This window comes from Sabethes cyaneus, chromosome 3 (assembly GCF_943734655.1).
Source record: "Sabethes cyaneus chromosome 3, idSabCyanKW18_F2, whole genome shotgun sequence".
Classification (NCBI taxonomy): Eukaryota; Metazoa; Arthropoda; class Insecta; order Diptera; family Culicidae; genus Sabethes; species Sabethes cyaneus.
In genome coordinates, this window is record NC_071355.1 from 204,454,924 (window position 1) to 204,472,553 (window position 17,630).

General features: G+C 38.7%; 2 protein-coding genes across 3 annotated transcripts; both read left to right on the forward strand.

Annotated features, from left to right (window-relative positions):
• The first annotated feature begins 1,070 nt into the window (after positions 1-1,070).
• Positions 1,071-3,076, forward strand: LOC128742868 (lysophospholipid acyltransferase 7). Of its 2 annotated transcripts, XM_053839353.1 has the most exons (5): positions 1,071-1,085; positions 1,163-1,503; positions 1,564-2,020; positions 2,083-2,294; positions 2,354-3,076. In XM_053839353.1, exons 2-5 carry the CDS (start codon positions 1,295-1,297, stop codon positions 2,892-2,894), a joined length of 1,419 nt encoding a protein of 472 aa, XP_053695328.1. In that variant the 5' UTR covers positions 1,071-1,085; positions 1,163-1,294; the 3' UTR covers positions 2,895-3,076. The 2 variants fall into 2 exon arrangements, with proteins under 2 accessions (XP_053695328.1, XP_053695327.1); XM_053839352.1 differs by lacking the exon at positions 1,071-1,085 and having other exon boundaries at positions 1,101-1,503.
• Positions 3,077-6,637: 3,561 nt separating this feature from the next.
• On the forward strand, positions 6,638-17,176 carry LOC128739405 (RING finger and CHY zinc finger domain-containing protein 1). The gene is made up of 8 exons (XM_053834889.1): positions 6,638-6,739; positions 7,312-8,329; positions 14,418-14,579; positions 14,645-14,803; positions 14,864-14,986; positions 15,051-15,206; positions 15,269-15,389; positions 15,445-17,176. Exons 2-8 carry the CDS (start codon positions 8,267-8,269, stop codon positions 15,759-15,761), a joined length of 1,101 nt encoding a protein of 366 aa, XP_053690864.1. The 5' UTR covers positions 6,638-6,739; positions 7,312-8,266; the 3' UTR covers positions 15,762-17,176.
• Positions 17,177-17,630: the final 454 nt, after the last annotated feature.

Here is a 17,630-nt window from a genome sequence, read left to right on the forward strand (position 1 = left end):
CGTATTTCAACAAAATGAGTTGCGGATTATTGTTGGCGGAGTACAAACGGCAAGTGGAGGAGGCGTATGAATTACGAGCTACAGCCACTACTTGGAGAGATTCCCATCGTACACTTGGCACAAGTTGAAAGACTATGGCGGGCCGGCCATTTTGCAAGGATGCCGGATGACTGTGCAGTGAAATCCGTTCTCTTCAAGAATCCCACTGGCACCAGGAATATAGGGGCCCAGCGTGCTAGATGGCTCGACCAGGTTCCAGCTGACTTTCGTGTGTCGAGACGCGCAACGAATTGGTGAATACAATGGAGAATCTTGATATGGCAAGAGCCACCCCGGCGGCTCTTAATCTAAGCCCCGCTGTTTCTTTCGTTTACGCAAAAGAAGAAGAGCAATAGTTTTGTTTATATTTCGCACATTTTTGCTCTCCTTCTTTGGCGTAAACGAAAGAAAGAGAAGAGTGTCAGATTTGATGTATGCAGAGTTGTCAAAAAGATTGTTCGCATATTATGAACACAATTTATAGCGGGCACCATTATAGCGCGTAAAAAGCTGGATAGAATCCGGACGTTCAGAATTTGCGCATATTCGAAATGTTTTCATAACGTTTGTTTTTGTCAAATCAAAACAATAAGGTAATATAAAGAGCGCGCCTTGCGCGTATGTGAACGTGAATAGAGTTATCGTTCAGATTAAAAATGAATTTGCCTAATCTGAACGAGGTGGTCTTCATATTAGCGGGGGTTGAGTGTATGTCTCCTGTTAAGAAAATGCTCTATGACAGCGGTTCCCAACCTTTTTTGGTTCGCGAGCCCCCTGGCAGAATTCCATATACTATTCTGCAGCGAACTAAATTTTTGACGAACCCACATAATGGAAAACGCGTCTCATTGAATTTTTTTTTATCAAAAGGCACAATTACTTCCACGCCCGTTCTATAATGCATTGAGTATACTCTGATGATGATGGTGATTTTTTACCTAAAATACGAGTGTAATATCCTTAGCGTGTTTACTGTCAATTTTATGATTGCGTTCGTTAGCATAAATAAAATATGCGTAACATTTTTACAACATAAACTGTGCTGTGTAAGTAAGCCGCCAGGCTGTTATTGAAAAAAGTTAAAATCAATCTACTGATGTATCCTTTTAATTCTTCGATTTAGAGACTTGATTGTGCAATTGATATGTGAAGCAATATAAACTTCTTGATTACATTGGGGTTATTGAGATCCTACAAACGGGCATTCAATTTCAAGTGTTGTTGAGCATCACGGAGTAAAATAACCTTTCGGGCCATGAAGGACGACATCATCTACTTGATTCTGTTGGGGCTGTGCATTGCGTTTGGCCAGTTTTATCGCAAGTTTCGTGACCCAGAGCAGAAGAAATGGGTTGGAGCTGCAGTAGGCTTGCTTATCGTGGTCGCTTGCTCCGGATTTCACACGCTGCACATGCTGTTCTGTTATCTCGTGTGTGGGCTTATCATAATCTATGTTAATCGAAAGTAAGTTTAGCTGGTTGAAATCAGAAAAAAATTTGAATAACTTTTTTTTTTCTTCTGCAGAGTTTGTCATCTGGTTAGTTTTGGATTTATGTTTGGCTATCTGTTCTTCTTCCGTGCAGCCACGTATGTGTGCTTCGAGGCCCCGCCTGGTCATAGTAACATGATTCAAATGATTTTGACGTTGAAGCTAGTGGGATTGGCTTTCGAAGTGAACGCCGCCGCTACTAAATCGGCAGAGAATGGTCAAGCTAAGAAAGACGACGATAGCCCAAAGAAGGTTTTGAGTGAATGCGAAAACGCTCTCTTGAAATTAGACATGCTGGACATTTTTCATTACTGCTTCAACTATGTCGGCGTATTAACCGGACCGTATTTTACCTTTAAAACTTTCCGTGATGCCATTTATCTTCCCTTTAGTTTCAACGCAAACTGCATCGAAGCTACTCTTGATAAGCTAAAGGTTATTCCCTTATACGCAGGATTATTCTTGCTTATCTCTTACCTCTGGCCGTTGAGTGTAAGTTGTTTGTTTGCTGTGAAATCATAGAAGTGCTGTTGACTTTTCTGTTTGTCTTCCAGTATGCAACATCCACTGAATTCTATGAGGAACGTTCTTTCATTTATAGGCTAATGTATGTTTGGCCTACATTCTTTATTTTCCGTATGCGCATATACACAGGCATCATGCTGAGCGAGTGTGTTTGCACAATGGCTGGTCTTGGCGCCTATCCTAAAGTTTGCGAAAATAAATCTGGTCATGGGCCGAGCAAGGATTATTCCAGCCTGATAAGGTAAAATAGATAAGTTGGGGAAATCAGAATTGCTAATTTCTATACGTATTTTCTTGCAGTAACGCGGAAAGCATCGAATATGATTTTGAAACGGTACGCAACATTGATGTAGTTAATACGGAAAAATGTTGGACCTTCCGGGAGGCTATGAAATATTGGAACATGTGCGTACAATATTGGATGGCCATGTACGTGTACAAACGTTTCCCAAGCAAAAAGTATCGAACGCTCGCAACGCTGGCCGTGTCCGCTATCTGGCACGGTGTATACGCTGGATATTACTTCTGCATTTGCGCCGCTCCTTTCTATCTTCCAGTCGAAGATCTGTACTTCAAGCTGTTTATCAAGGATGCCACAGGCACTAAGCGACAAGTATTGAACGTGATTTGTTGGATCTCGAAATTTTTCGCCTTCTCCTACATGGGAATTGCGTTTTTGTTACTAACAATTGACAAAATCTGGTTCTACTACGGATCGGTTTATCATTTCCCTTATATCATGTGGATCGGGTTGTATGTGGTTGGTGTGTTCATTGCCAAAGATAGGAAAACCAAAGCACGTCGAGCGGAGAAGCTGGCGCAAAAAGAGGAGATAAAATAGATTCTAGCATTTTACTGACTCCGTCGAATTTGAAAGTTGTACTCATTAATTAATTCATTACCTTCGAAAGGTATTTAGGGCACTGCAGCAATGTAACATAAGTTTGTAGCTTGATAATAAAACAATAAATGAATATTATTTTGCGTTTGCGCGCTCCTGACTCAGTTATTCGTCAATAAATTCTAGAGATGTTTGTATCAATCGATTGAATTTCGTTTAACACTGCCATGCATGTATTCCATTTACCTGACAGAGACTTCAGCCCTGGTGCTTTAAGTTTCGACGTAGAACTACGTCTTTGTTTACTATACTGGGACTGGGTAGCACTTTGTGGAAACGAAAATAGAAGTGTAACGTTTGAATGAAAGATTTCAAATGCTAATCGCCTCGATTCTGCATTCCGATCGGGCCCGTTCCGATCAGAAACGTCCCGATCGACGTGTGTTATAGCATAATTTGTTCTGATTGGTATGTAGAATAGAGGCGAATAACTACTAAAAAACTACTGCACGAAACTGAACAATTTATGTGTCGTTGGATAGATAAAATGACCAGCAGTTTTATGAAGGGGTAAGAGAGCAATTTTATGGAGGGCGTAAGAGGGGGGGGGGGGGCTCCTGTACAAATGAAACAAAAATCTCAAAACTCGAGAACTAATCAAGCAAATGGAACCAAATTTGGCATGTGGCGGTTTCAGAAGGCAAAAATTTTATCTATTGCGAATTATGACCCTCCTTTTCTTTAGGAGGAGGAGCTCCCATACAAATGAAATACAAATTTCTTTATAACTATAGAACTAATTAAGCAAATGGAACCAAATTTGGAATGTGGGAGTTTTAGAAGGCAGGATTTTTTTCTATGGTGTACTGAGACCCATCCGTTTTATTACAAAGGGGAGAGGGGGGGGGGGTCTCCTATTCAAATTAAACATCAATTTACTCATAACTCGAGGAACCAAATTTGGCATGTGGGGATTTTTGAAGGCATGAATTTATTTTATGATGGTTTGAGACCCCTCACTCCTGTGGTAAGAAAATAAGGACTCTCATCACATATAAAACAGAAATTTTTGCGTATGTGCCATATTTTTTGCTATGTAACAAGCGATAAGCTGTGAAACTAAACTAGTAAAACCTTCTCGGAGCAAAAGACAATGAATCGACGCAGCTATTTTACGTGCCTGTTGCCATTCATATCAAAAGAGAAGGATATTCGAATGGCACGAATTTGCGATGAACGTGCTTTGGCTTTGATGTTATTTGTAACCAATTGCCCTTTTAAGGGCCACAAGCGAGTTAAAGTAAGGTTATTGAAACATGTACGTATAATCATATTTAATACAATAATCTGTGAGCTGGTCATTCATTACTATTTCAACCTTTATGATGCACACAAGTGATTTTTAAAAGATCTCTATGCCTTAATGGTTGCAGGCGTTGTACTTATGAACCCCCAGCCACGTATTTTCAAAGTCACTATGCATTCAATGAAGAATTGAGTCTGAATACTTCGTTCTTCTCTTTTAAACATTCACTTAAACAATGGCACTAACAGATTCTTTTAAACATACATATGCCAGAAATGCAGTTTACATTAGTCTTTGATCTAATGAACTGATATAGTCCTACGTCACCCTTTCGTACAACCGTTAGGGCTGTACACTTTGTGGTGTTTTTCCTTATAGTCGTCATTGATTCTGTAAATTTCAAAAGCAGTTTTTTGTTTGAAACAAAAATTCTGTTCATGAAAATATATTCTATGTGTTTAAATTGACAAGAAGAATGCAGTGTGTAGCGGGTCGATTAGTTAATTTCAATAAGTTTTGATATTTAATTTTAATCTCGTTAGGAAGAACCAGAAAACAGTGGGGCATAAACATTTTCATTAAATAGATCAGACAAGCAATGGATTAACGCAAGAAATTCTTTGTATTTAGACATTAACCAAGACAATTTTATGAATTATGTAGGGCTGGCAGGGTAAATCATTCATTATTGTTCATAAGGTAGGATATCATCTACGCCTTTGAAGAACAAATATACGAGAATGAAAAAATAAGTAAAACCAACCAAACAGGTATAGTTTCCTATTTCTTTTTATTTTTACCTGGTTTAATATGAGCCGTAAAAAACATTTTTGTTTAAGAGTATGCTTGTTTAACTACTATATCCAGCTTTTTACGAGCCATAATGGCGAACGTGTTCGTAATATTTGAACAGCATTTTTGACACTTCCCTAATACATCGCACGTTTTCTTTCCGCGCGTTCACGGGAAAACTAAAGGAAGTAGGTAAAACGAAAGTTATCTCTTTCGCACCAATTGGACATAAGGATTTAGAATAATTGAATTTACCTGTAACTTTGTATCAATAGGTTAGTTTTTAGAAAATAAGATTGTCAGTAACTTGGAAACTACGAACACACGCATTTAAGGTAACTCTCTTCACGAGATCTAAACATATTCATCCACTGGTTGTTGAGCATCCGAGCGCTACTCCGTCGTTAAAATCACCCTTGCTAAGCATCCACGGAACGACGCTGGATATTCTTTCCTGGGTTTAATATTTTTTTTAATTTGGAAGCTCTATAGAGAGAAACCGACCTCTGAGCCTGCCATTGGTCACATTTTTGATGGCCATCCCGTAACAGTTTTTATGACCAATCTGTATCATTTTTGGTGGCATATCGTACACAGTGAGTAAAACATTTCTAAAAACAGTGCCCCTGTTTTGGGCACAAAAAATGCTTCCGAATTTGGGATTTCCGACGAAAAGTTAATGACTGCTTATTTGCCCTTAATAAACAATTTATCTGTCTGCACCGAAGTGTCGATTTAAGAAAAAACGAGTTAGTATTTATTTTTGTGTAATTAAATTGTTTTCGTTCTTAACTAACAAAAATAACGTACAAATTTCGTATTTTTATATATATAAATGATATAATGGTTACATTATCACTCCATTTTCCTTACCAGTTTCGGATCATCCACAGACAGGTTTTCGTCAAATAATGTTTAAAATAAATACAAGTCGGACTCGATTACCCGGGTGAAATTTTTTTTTTTTAAATAGGTTTTTTGAAATGTATTCATGATTAAAACGTGTTTAACATAAAAAAAAATTTCCGCCCGGATAATCGAGTCCGACCTGTAATTACAAATTACAAATCGACCTGGTGTTCAGAAATTATTCAATCTGGCAGCACACTATTTACAGCTGAGATGAATCCTCACAGAGTGTTGTGATCAGAGTTGCCATTTTCGCAGACTTTTCTGTAAAATCACAGATTTTTTCGTCATTTTAAAGCACAGAATCTGTGATCACAGATGACAGATATTTTTGAAAATCACAGATTTTCACAGATATGCTACATGTTGAAGAAAAGTTTATCAATTTTATCACTGGAAACAAAATGGCACAAAAAATCGGGAGGTAAAGTTACAAAACCGAAATTACTGCACATCAAAAACAAAATTTACGAAGCGTATGGATGATATTGAATGAACCATATTGTCCAAAAACATTAAAATGCTAATTTTTCTTCATGTGAGCATAATTATGTAACACAGATTTAGTAACAGATTTTTTTCGATAGTTTTACAGATTTTCACAGATTTTTAAACTAGAAACACAGATTCCAAAATGGCAACTCTGGTTGTGATGGTGTCACTGTCAATCGTTGATTCATTCGTTAAATTCATTCATTCAGCATTCTCGTTTCATTTCCTTCCTTCGGTGGTTGCTTTCGTACGTACTGCGTGCTGAGTTGTGTTTTTTGTCTGGTTGCTATTTCTACGAAATTATTATCCACTTAAAATGTATTACAGTGCACCAGAAATAGCTAAGGTATTGTAAAATTGTCGATTTACTTCTATAGAATCAGGAATAACTGCAAGGTTTTAAATGAAACTATCAAGATGGTCAATAGAAAGTGAAAATTTTTACGATCGTTCAGTGCGATGATGGGTGAGCGCATTGCTGCTTCTATGTGTGGATACATGTTGTGTGTCTTTCTCAGCGGAAATAATTGACATTTTACAAATGAACAGTGTTATCAATTCAAAAGCATTGTGACTTATTTTCGTGATTTTCACAAAGATTTTCAGACGGAAAACATAAATTGTAGGGGGAATCCTGTATGGTTTTCTAAAAAACGGAATAATAAAATTGTTTGGAAAGAAAAGAACAATAGTACCTACTATTAAGCACTATTGTTCTATTCTTTCCAAATATTTTACAGGTCTTCCCACTAGTTCGAAAAAGCAATATATGCTGAGTTTTATTAGACAACATTGAAATATTTAAAATTGCAGCTGGATTAAGCTAGTACATTGAGAATTAAGGCAACAAAATTGTTAAATACAAATGTAACATGAACAAGTTTAACTTAAGTATTCTTCAATTTAATTTATTTTCAGCACCAAAACCTCTAGATTGCCATGTGGTAAGTCTGTTTACACTGCTGCGGACACGGACCTCTCCGAAACAGATTGCTGGTCATTACGAGAAGACTAGGGGTACGATCAAACCAAGTGCAGCTCATTTCTATCGGTGGAGTTCACTCACCAGCTTCCAACAGTAGCCAGCAGTTGCAGCCAGCTAAAACTCATCAGCAAGCAGCTGAAAGTCGGATGAAAGCAAAGCGTATCGCAAAATACTTCCACCAACAGAAAGTGCAGACAAGAAATGTAGAAAAGCTACGAAAACAGAGAAAGAAGAAATGAACAGCAATACAAAGGCAGCCCAGACAGTAATTTCACTTTCTATTTTTTAAAACTTTTATTTTTTATGACACACTTGCGTGAACTGTCTGCAAGTTTTTGTTTCTGGACTGACGAAATAGTGTTTTTGTTCCGCGAGTGATTAAAGGAGGTCCTTCTAGTGTTTGCCTATTGATGATATCGTCCTGCGTACGTGTTTATCCAGATAATGCCTTTAGTGAATGATAATAACTGAAACAGCAGGGACTGATCTCATACAACGTTCAAGTGAAAGGTGAAACAATCGGGATTGCAGGGGAGATACTACAGTGGAATAGTTTCAGTAATTAGCGATTCTAATGCATACTGGCAAATCAATGATGGCGACGCATGTCAAGAACCAGAACTGATGCTGAATTCGACCTGTCACTTAGATCTTAGAGAACCGTATGCGAAGATTGTTGTGCGAAGAAACCAGTTTTGAGGGTCGCCTGAAGAAGAGTGTTTTTTTGTCGTCGGTAGTCGCGAGCCGAACTGAACGTGTTTTGCTTGTGTCATGTTTCAACAGTGACGAATTGTTGCGACGTGGTACCTAAAAAGCATTCGGAAGTAATACCGGCGGAAAGCAAAGTGCACTGAGCAACAGAGCAATCTGTCCATTTCGCCAGTCCAAATGGCGGACAAAGAAGAGAAACGTGTAGGATGTGCACATTACAAGCGACGAGCGAAATTTGTGGTGAGTACTTATTATGGGGGCATTCTAAACTGCAGAAGGTTTATAGTTAAATGAGCATCGTAATGTATAAGGATGAATGACAAATAATATTAGGCACAATAATAAATAGTAGCACACCTGTCGGTGCACTACATGGGAACTCTAGAATAGAGCCTTTAATTTATTGAATTTCAATAGTAATGGTTAAAGCCGAACGTAATTTCAGATGAGGTATCTATGCTTTATGCCAGTTTTTTCAAAATCTATGAACTGGACACTAATGCAGGATTTTTTGCAATAGTCGTTCAACTTGGGTTGAAAAGTCTTAGAAATTTAAAAAGTTTCGCGCACGGGTGTAATTTATCTATACCTATAAAAATGGATTTCTGTCTGTCTGTCGGTATGTTCCTTATAGAATCGAAAACTACTGAACCGATCGGCGTGAAAATTTGCATGTTGGGGTTTTTTGGGCCAGGGAAGGTTCTTATGATGGTTAGAGACCCCTCCCCTCACTAAGAGGGGGGGGCTCCCATGCAAATGAAACAAAAATTTCTGCATAACTCTAGAATTATTCATGCAAATGGAACAAAATTTGGCATGCGAGGGGTTTTGGCGGCAGGATTTTTTTATGATGGTTTGAGTCCCCTCACCCCTGTGGTAGAGGGATAAAGACTCTCAGGATATAAACAGAAATATTTGCTTAACTTAAAAACTAATCAAACTCGAGAAATTTCAGACTCTTCCATAAAACATTAATCAATAACAAGACCACCAAAACTATCAATAGTAACACTAGATGATTCAGGCCGAGACGGCTGCAGGCCGTGAGTGTTGCCGGCGACCCGCCATCGGAAACGCCGGCCACTGCGAGGGGGTAGCCAGCCCGCAGATTTCACCTCTATCCAGGTTTATTTATTTTGCTGGATCTACTGACCTCTATTACTCTCTTGCAATTGGGTTCGAACGAGCAACTGGCTTTAGTTTTCAAAAGGCCGCATAATCCCTTTTACATGGCTGGATGCATGGAAAACTAAAGTCGGAATTTAGAGACAAAAAACTGATTGCAAGGGTTTGTCCACAAATAACGCTTAATAGTTAATTTTTATGAAGAGATATACAGCTATAATGTCTTTGACAAAGTTGGTTGTATGTATTGATAATTTACTACATCTTTGCTGAACCCATCAAATCTGTATCTCCAATATGTTACAAAACAAATTTCGTATATCACTTTTAAGGGGGAACCCTACTCTGGAAAGTCGGAAAAATCGAATTTTATTTTTTTGCATTTTCGAGAGGTAAACATTTAGGATGTTTTGATATTTGATCTCGTTAGAAAGTTATAGCAAAAACTGTGGGGTCACCTCAAGGGAAGTGCATCGCTGGACGAAACTTTAAACGCATTTTTCTCGAAACCATATTTTCCCTCCCATGGGTAGGTGGTTTGACGCGTACTTCGGCCAAACGACCTAAAATTCTTAGTTCCGCATGTAGAATGTTTATAGTTTAAGTTGGATATATGTGTAGTATGTAGTATTGCATAATTTAGCTTTATGTGTAGCATGTGTCTCGTAAAGCGGAATGGAGCGAAATCGAACGGATTGATTTTAAATTCAATCCGTTTGGGCCGAAGCACCGGGAGGGCTTACTCGGTTCCCTAGATGAATTGCTGGTATGCACAGAAATTTCTCTAGAAAACTGAAACCAAATCCTACCCACCATTCATGAGATTTTGACTTACTCATGAAAATTAAAATGTATCGCTAGTTAGAACGAACGAGTGTTCAAAAATGATGTGATGTCTTTATTTGCGTAATCGAGACATTTTCTATGAGATTGCCATAGAATTTGTGGCTGTTATGCGATTATGGACAGCACAGCACTGAAAAATACACACACACATACATGTATACTTGTGTATGCATGTATGAGTGTGCATGGGTGTATAGGCACGAATGAATATATGTTTGAGTGTTTTATGATGAGTCGGAAATTCTTCTTATACCTATGCTGCCAAATTACAATTATTAATGGGCAGGAAGTTATAGTCAGTAGCTGTGTTTCCTGTATCAGTTTCCTATGCTATTACTATTATTACTAATATTGCTATCGTTGCTGTTACTGTCACCTCTATTGTATTGTTTTGGATGTAATTATATTAATTTTTTTTTTTCTTATTTCCCTCCTTTATTAGAATGATTTGCATGTCTTGTGACTAACCGCGTTAACGGTATTCAACTAACAACATAAAATAATCATGTATGACGCTGTTTGTCTCCCAAGGGCCTTCCTAATGCTGATGAGCCTCTGTCGGAGAGTCCATCAAGTCGAACGGTGGCAACTCACCGGCGGCCTGCTCCTCTCCATTCTTGCGGCTGTCGTCACGGTCGGACTTAGTGGATCACTCGAAAAGATTTATAGCCTGGATATATATCTTGTTCTGTCCATTGCCCAATGCTGGCAGACTTCAACTGAAATTCCATTTCTAACTAAATCATTTTAGAGTTAAAACTTCTTCAAGTAAAAACAGGTATTCGATTCTCTGGCTGATTCAAGCGATAGCGAAGGGCTGTCCTCAATCATGTCCACTTCCTAAAATGGGGTCATAGTACATAATATATGGCCGTGGTATGAGGATTTATTTTTCGATTCAATACCATCCTCACAGAATTATCAACGTCGTTAACATCTTATTAAGTCTTGCTTTAGTGACAGCTTGCACTTAAGACCTAACACGGCATATATACATATCTCCAAGTGAAGTTCTTTTTGATCCACCTCATCCCTTCTTAGTTACAGAATCATTTCAATTGACCACGGTCTGAAGAGCATACCGACAAATCGGTTGACTACCGCTACAAATATGCAATTAATGCCACCGGGAATAATACGAGCGAGTATCAGTCCCCATTACATCGCATCTGCTCTATTTTTCGGAAGTTCAAGTAGTTTTTCGATAGTTCTGAGCGATAATATTGCTCTTGAATAATATTCCGCACAAAATATTCGAAAATTTACGCCATCAGCTACAATACTGCAAAGATGGGAGATAAAGAGGCGGCTGTGGCTTTTAATGAGCATAGGTTGTGGAACAGCGCTGGGTCAATCGTGATGACATGGGTATTTGGGAGATGAGTAGCGTCCAGCCTAGCGAGTAGTTAGTCGGTAGTAGCATAGGTGATGGACAGACATAGAATTCTCGTGATATTACTAACTTGAAAATTGCAATCAACATGTTGACTAAAAAATTCCTCTTTTCTTTTCTTTTCTTTTCTGCCTGATCTCTATCGCTTCTTCTCACGGCAACAATAACGTTGCTGTGAGGGGAGGCAAGAGACCAGCCACAGATGACCACACTGGTGACAACGATGGAGAGGACGGCCGGCGTGGAGCCTGCTTCAGGTTTAATCAAGATTGACTACGAACAAGATGAGGAAACAAACAAAGGAAGGAGAAAACAAGATAAGTACAAGCCATCTTATGCTATATTGACCAAGCACACAATTATATCAAGCCAAGTTCTGTCACTCTTCTTCCGCCCATTAATCCATAATCACCAATACATTATGGAGCTAGCGTAATCCGCACGGATTCTTTTAACATTATCACAACCACCTTATCTCAGCCCTGGACAGACTTGGCTCTAACTGCCCCACCTTGTGCTGCAAACAGAAACAGAACAGAAACAGATTTTTCTCGAAACCATACTTTCTCAACCAAACTCTATTTTTCAATTTTTTATGAGCTGGCCATTGGCGATTTTTGATGCAAAAACTTTTCTTTTGGAAAAACTGCCGCCAATTTGGTAATTTTTCGAATTTTCAAACCCCCTACGTAACAACTTAGGTATTGATCTAAAGCTTCAAAATCATCCTTGAAATCCGTTTTGCGATACTCCGTTGGTTCCCGGTACGTATCGCCAGTAAGGAATTATTTTCTAGAGAGCATCCACGCGCCCAGCTGCCACCAGCAAAATATTCACTATTTTGGCATTCAAAAAACAGAAAGTACATGTTCGAATATAGCTTAACCTATAACCAAAATACCCCAACACTTAACTATAATTCCAACATGTGGGAAAAATTCACGAAAGTTCATTATTTTTCGACCTTCCAGAGTAGGGTCCTCCCTTAACGGGTTAGTCACGTAATGGTGTCAAACGTCAAATGGTGTCCTGTCAAACAAAGGGTACCAACAAATATTAGACCAAACCTCGTGTTTTTTAGTCTTGACCTTGAAATGCGGTCAAGCATATGTATGTATGTATGTATGGGGGGGAATCCACCATCAGTTCAAGGTCCTGCCAGTGTACGTAGGTAGATTTACAGTAGATCCAAATTTGATTGTCAGATGAATTTCACACTAAAGCTGTTGTAGAAGGACCAAAAGGGATGGGGCGGACCCACAAGCAAAGACATTTGTGCGCATTCCGGGATTATAAGAATTTCCTTCCAGCATTAGGATCCTTCCATGTAACAATCAATTTCGCTGCACCAGCTTTAACCCACGTGTTGGTTTGTTTGTTCGAAGAGTGCAACATAAATATTGTTTCAGACCTTCAGGAGTTTCCTCCTAGTGGTTCCAGTTGACTCCTCACTCCATCCTCCAGTCTTCTACTCATATGTTGCCTCTGTATTAATGAATTTATCATTATCAATTTATCACACCAATATGTAATGAAATAAAATTAATATGTATAAAAATAGAACGAGCTCACCAGCAGTCCTTTGCATTAGATATAGTTGCATCATGATGATGCCATCATTTGAGTTGCCATCAATCCTACATGTACAACAACCCAACAATATCCATGTACATTATTAGCAAGTTTTACGGTTAATGTTTCCATTGTATAGTAGGTTTCTAAAAAGCTAGAACGAAACAAACAATTACAATATATGTTGTGGCTTACCTATCAACGGGGCTGGGAGGATCAGCCGTCTGCCCAAAACTACGATTTTGATATCAGGCAGCCGGAATCCACGCAGCATCGCACCTCCTAGCTTAGCTACTCATTCTTAAGGAAAGAGCATTACCGGGTATGACTACGTGGAGGTACTAGATAGGAACTTGGGTTGGCTAGAGCCATGTTGGACGCATCTTCATTGCCTTCCCCCTTTTATACCCTTGAAACATTTTTTGAAATTTTTTAACCCAACCACATACGTCGCTACCTTAATAACTGGTTTGTGCAGTCTCTTTTTGTCCTACACCTTTGCGGTGAAAAGGTACATGGGTACCAGCGAATCACATGCCCTGGCGGGTGTTGTGGGTTCGAATCCGGTTATAGTCTCACACACTTAAAAAAAAGTGCCGAAGTCAGCAAAATTTTGCCAAGATTTGGACAGCCGAGCGTTCGGTAAAATTTTTTATGATACCAAACGTTAGTAAAGATCCGTAAACGTCGAATTGCAAAACTGAAATTTTTACCGAACGCTCGACTGTCCAAATCTCGGCAAATTTTGCTGAGTTTTTTAAGTGTACAGATTATAGCTTGGTTCGACCCATGCGCCTTCCAGCATTGGACAAAAGGTAGGAGTCACAACGACTACTTGTTAAGCGCAACTACCAATTACCCCCCCTTCACGTTTCCGCTCTTTCCCCACCATTCCAAAAAAATGGCATCACTTTACCCTACCGTCCCTTCATCAATTGTAGAACCACCGTTTCAACAAATATTGCCAACGACACCATATGCCGAAAATCTCGCGTTTTGGCGTAATCCCAAACGATCACGCATTTCGCTGTTTGGACCACTGTGGACCAGACCACCAGTCAAATATGGTTCCATTCGCTTGATTACTTCTCGAGTTATGAGGAAATTTTTATTCTATTCGTATGCCCCCCTACCTCTTAGTGGGTAGTATCTGTTTTATTACAGGTAAAAAAATTTAACAGAATTTAACTGTTTTTTTGTGGGATTGCTGAAATAACACTTTAAGCATGAAAACTTATCATTTGAAGGTCTACTTATTGACACTATTTACAGAAAGGTGGTATTTGCGGTGTTTCCCTACGTGCACAACATCGAAAACAATTATATTTTCATTAATCTTACGTGCAGTAACAGTAATGTATATCTTATTTTTTTGTTATTGTTTTCTCCCAGACACCCTGCTGCAACAAGTTCTACATGTGTCGCTATTGCCACGATGAAAATGAGACTCATTTTTTCAATCGGAAAACCGTAACCGAACTAATATGCACCGAATGCAACACGAGGCAACGGGTGCAAGCGGAGTGCGAGAAGTGCGGCGTCAGATTCGGACGGGTAAGCTAGGCGTTTTGTGGTTGTCATTCAATTGTGGTGTGCCTTAAAATGTTCTTCTCTTGCAGTACACTTGCCTTGTGTGCAACTTGTTTGACGACGAAGATCGTAACCAGTATCACTGTGATGGGTGCGGAATCTGCCGCGTAGGTGGTCGAGGTCGTTTCTTCCACTGTGAGGTGTGCAATATGTGTCTTCCAGTGCAATTGAAAGTGGAAGGACACAGGGTAGGTGGCTCTTGCCTTGTTTGGAAATAATCTTTTAATCTTTCGATATCTGTTTTTTAGTGTGTTGAAAACGTGTCCCGCTCTAATTGTCCAGTGTGTCTGGATGACATTCATACCTCACGTATCCCCTGCCATATTCCCGACTGTGGACATTTGCTGCATCGAACTTGTTTCGAGGAACTGGTAAGAGAAGCAAATCGCGATTGTTTGTGAAAAATAGTTTTTTTTCACTTTCGTCTGTTTGCAGCTTTCATCAGGACATTACGCTTGCCCAACGTGTCAGACTTCTATGATGGACATGAATCAACTTTGGGAGTACCTAGATTCGGAAGTAGCTGCAACACCAATGCCAAAGGAATATGAAAATTATTTCGTAGACATTCTCTGTAAGGATTGTCATCAGGTTAGGCTCTCCGTTTCTTATTATCAAATTCAACTGCTAAATAATTTTCTTTTTCATTCAAGGAATCAACAGTGAAGTTCCATGTAGTCGGATTAAAATGCAGCAAATGTGGCGCTTACAATACTTGCCGAACTAAAACCAAAAGCTTAGACTCCTCCGCGAAATGTACAAACAGCAACAAGGGTATTTTTTTAAATTCCTTATTTAGTGAGTCCCTTAATTTTTTTGTCTCTTTTAGCCACATCTCGTGCAGTAAATGGTGAGAGCAGTGGCGCAACGTCCAGTTCTTCCTCGTCCACTGCCACGGTAGCGACATCTACAACAGCGGCAGGCGTCGCAACGAGCTCGAGTAGCAGCAGCAGCAGCAGCAGCACTGTCACGACAACACCGGTGGCTTCCACTTCCGCTGCAGGCGGTGAGGCTAATTCCAGTTCGACCGTGACCAGCACGGGCACGGTGCCTGCGTCCGATGCTAGCTCTACTAGCTCTACTGCAAACAGCAACTGCGTGGAACATTCCTCGTACGACAGCAGTAACAGTAATCACGAAGCTTAGGACAAATTTCCATTTTTTTTGTTTTACCAGAATCCACTTCGAAACAAAATTCTCATGGTGAAAACGGCATAATATGTGTTAGGTGTACGGAAGTATCATTCCATTTTTTTTGTTACTTCCTGTTTTATGTTACTATCATGGATCAGAATTTTTGCATAGCAAGTAACGCAATATTGGACAATTGCGCTCAAAATTATATCTCTGGAATCAGAAGTGAATTACGTTGAAAAAAGTCTCTGTAGCACTAACATTTATGTTGCAGCGGGCTAATTTTTCGTCTATTATTTCATTTCTGTACATATCTACTTAGCACATTTTATAAATGGTTATATTTTATGTACGTTTTATAGGCTTCTTTGCTTATATAATAATAATAAACATGTGTTGAACGATTTTTGGAATACAGGTCTACTTTTTATTGCGTATTAGAAATTAAATTGATTTTGTGGTACTAAAATTGTATCTTCGCTTTCTATGCTTAAAAAAAACTATACTACTTTTGATGTTTTCGTTTTCAATCTGTTTAAAATATTACCCAAGACAGTCAGTAAAAAGGACTTGCATCTCATCTCATGTGTTCGCTACATTCTGTTTCCATTTTCGGTAACTTAGTTAATTTGTATGTGATAATGTTTTTTTTCTGTAGTTAGTTATAGATCGTAACCTCCGAAACCTGAGTATGTAATGTCAAAATAAGATTATGAGTGTCAATGAAACATGTTCTCGTCTGTAATTGCATCACAAACACACAAATCAAACTCTCGTAACCAATAGAATCAATAGAATCTCTGAATATTGATTGACATGAAAGCATGAGCTTGGACATCACAAATAACGCTGGAAAAGTTAGGTAATAGTGTTCGGTTCAACCGATACGGCATGATAAAATCTCTTCAATAATGATTTTGACGACGAATAACACTAGCATTAAAATTCAAAATTATATACTTACACATATTTTTAAATGTTCTACAGAACGTAATGGACGATGACAGCGTTAGTTGCGCGTTAGTTAGGTAACCGTACTGTATAAGTAGTTCAGCAGCTTAGTTTGATCAAGCGAGAATCAAAATTGGATCATTATCGGTGCATAAAAAGGCCACATAAATCAATAGGTCTGTAGCTCGGGACATGATCCGTTGTAACAATATTAATAATGGCAATTGCTTGTTTTATTGAAAAATATGACCAGCTATTATGTTTTGAGCTACTGACTTAGGTCAAACCTTTCGGTCGATTTTAACAATGCTCTAGCTTGACGGAATGACACTAGAACTAAGCGATCGTGTAGATTCTTGCAAGAATCATATTAAGCCTAGATTATAACTAATAAACATTAGTAGAGAAATTCTGTTTAGATTGCATTCAGCTAAGGCAGTGTTCAGCAGTTTTGCTCGAATAAAGGTGTTACATGACTAAACAAACCATGTGTGATGTTTTATTTTCAAAGCGGTTGCTAAAGGAGGAATAGCAGGACATAATAAAAGGAAAAATGGAATAGACAAAAACGAAAAGCGGGATTGAATAGAAATTAAGAAGTAAAAATAGACGAAAATTGGAACCAAAAAAAAAAGTCGAAACGGGACAGAACATGTCATAAAACGAGACAGGAACTGAGAAAAAACAAAAGCAAAAAGGCGAAAAATGAAACGAAGCAAAATAAGGGCGTAAAAAACGGGGAAGAAAAAGTAAGGAGTCGAAACGGGACGGGGTTATTAGAGAAAGAAGAAACAGTAGGCAGAAAATGAGAAAACCGTGATAGAAAAAGAAGAAAAACGAAACAAGAAAGGGAATACGGAACAGAAACTAAAAGAAGAATATCGAGAGCAAGGAAACGAGGTAAACGGGAAAAAAGGTCAAACGAAATAT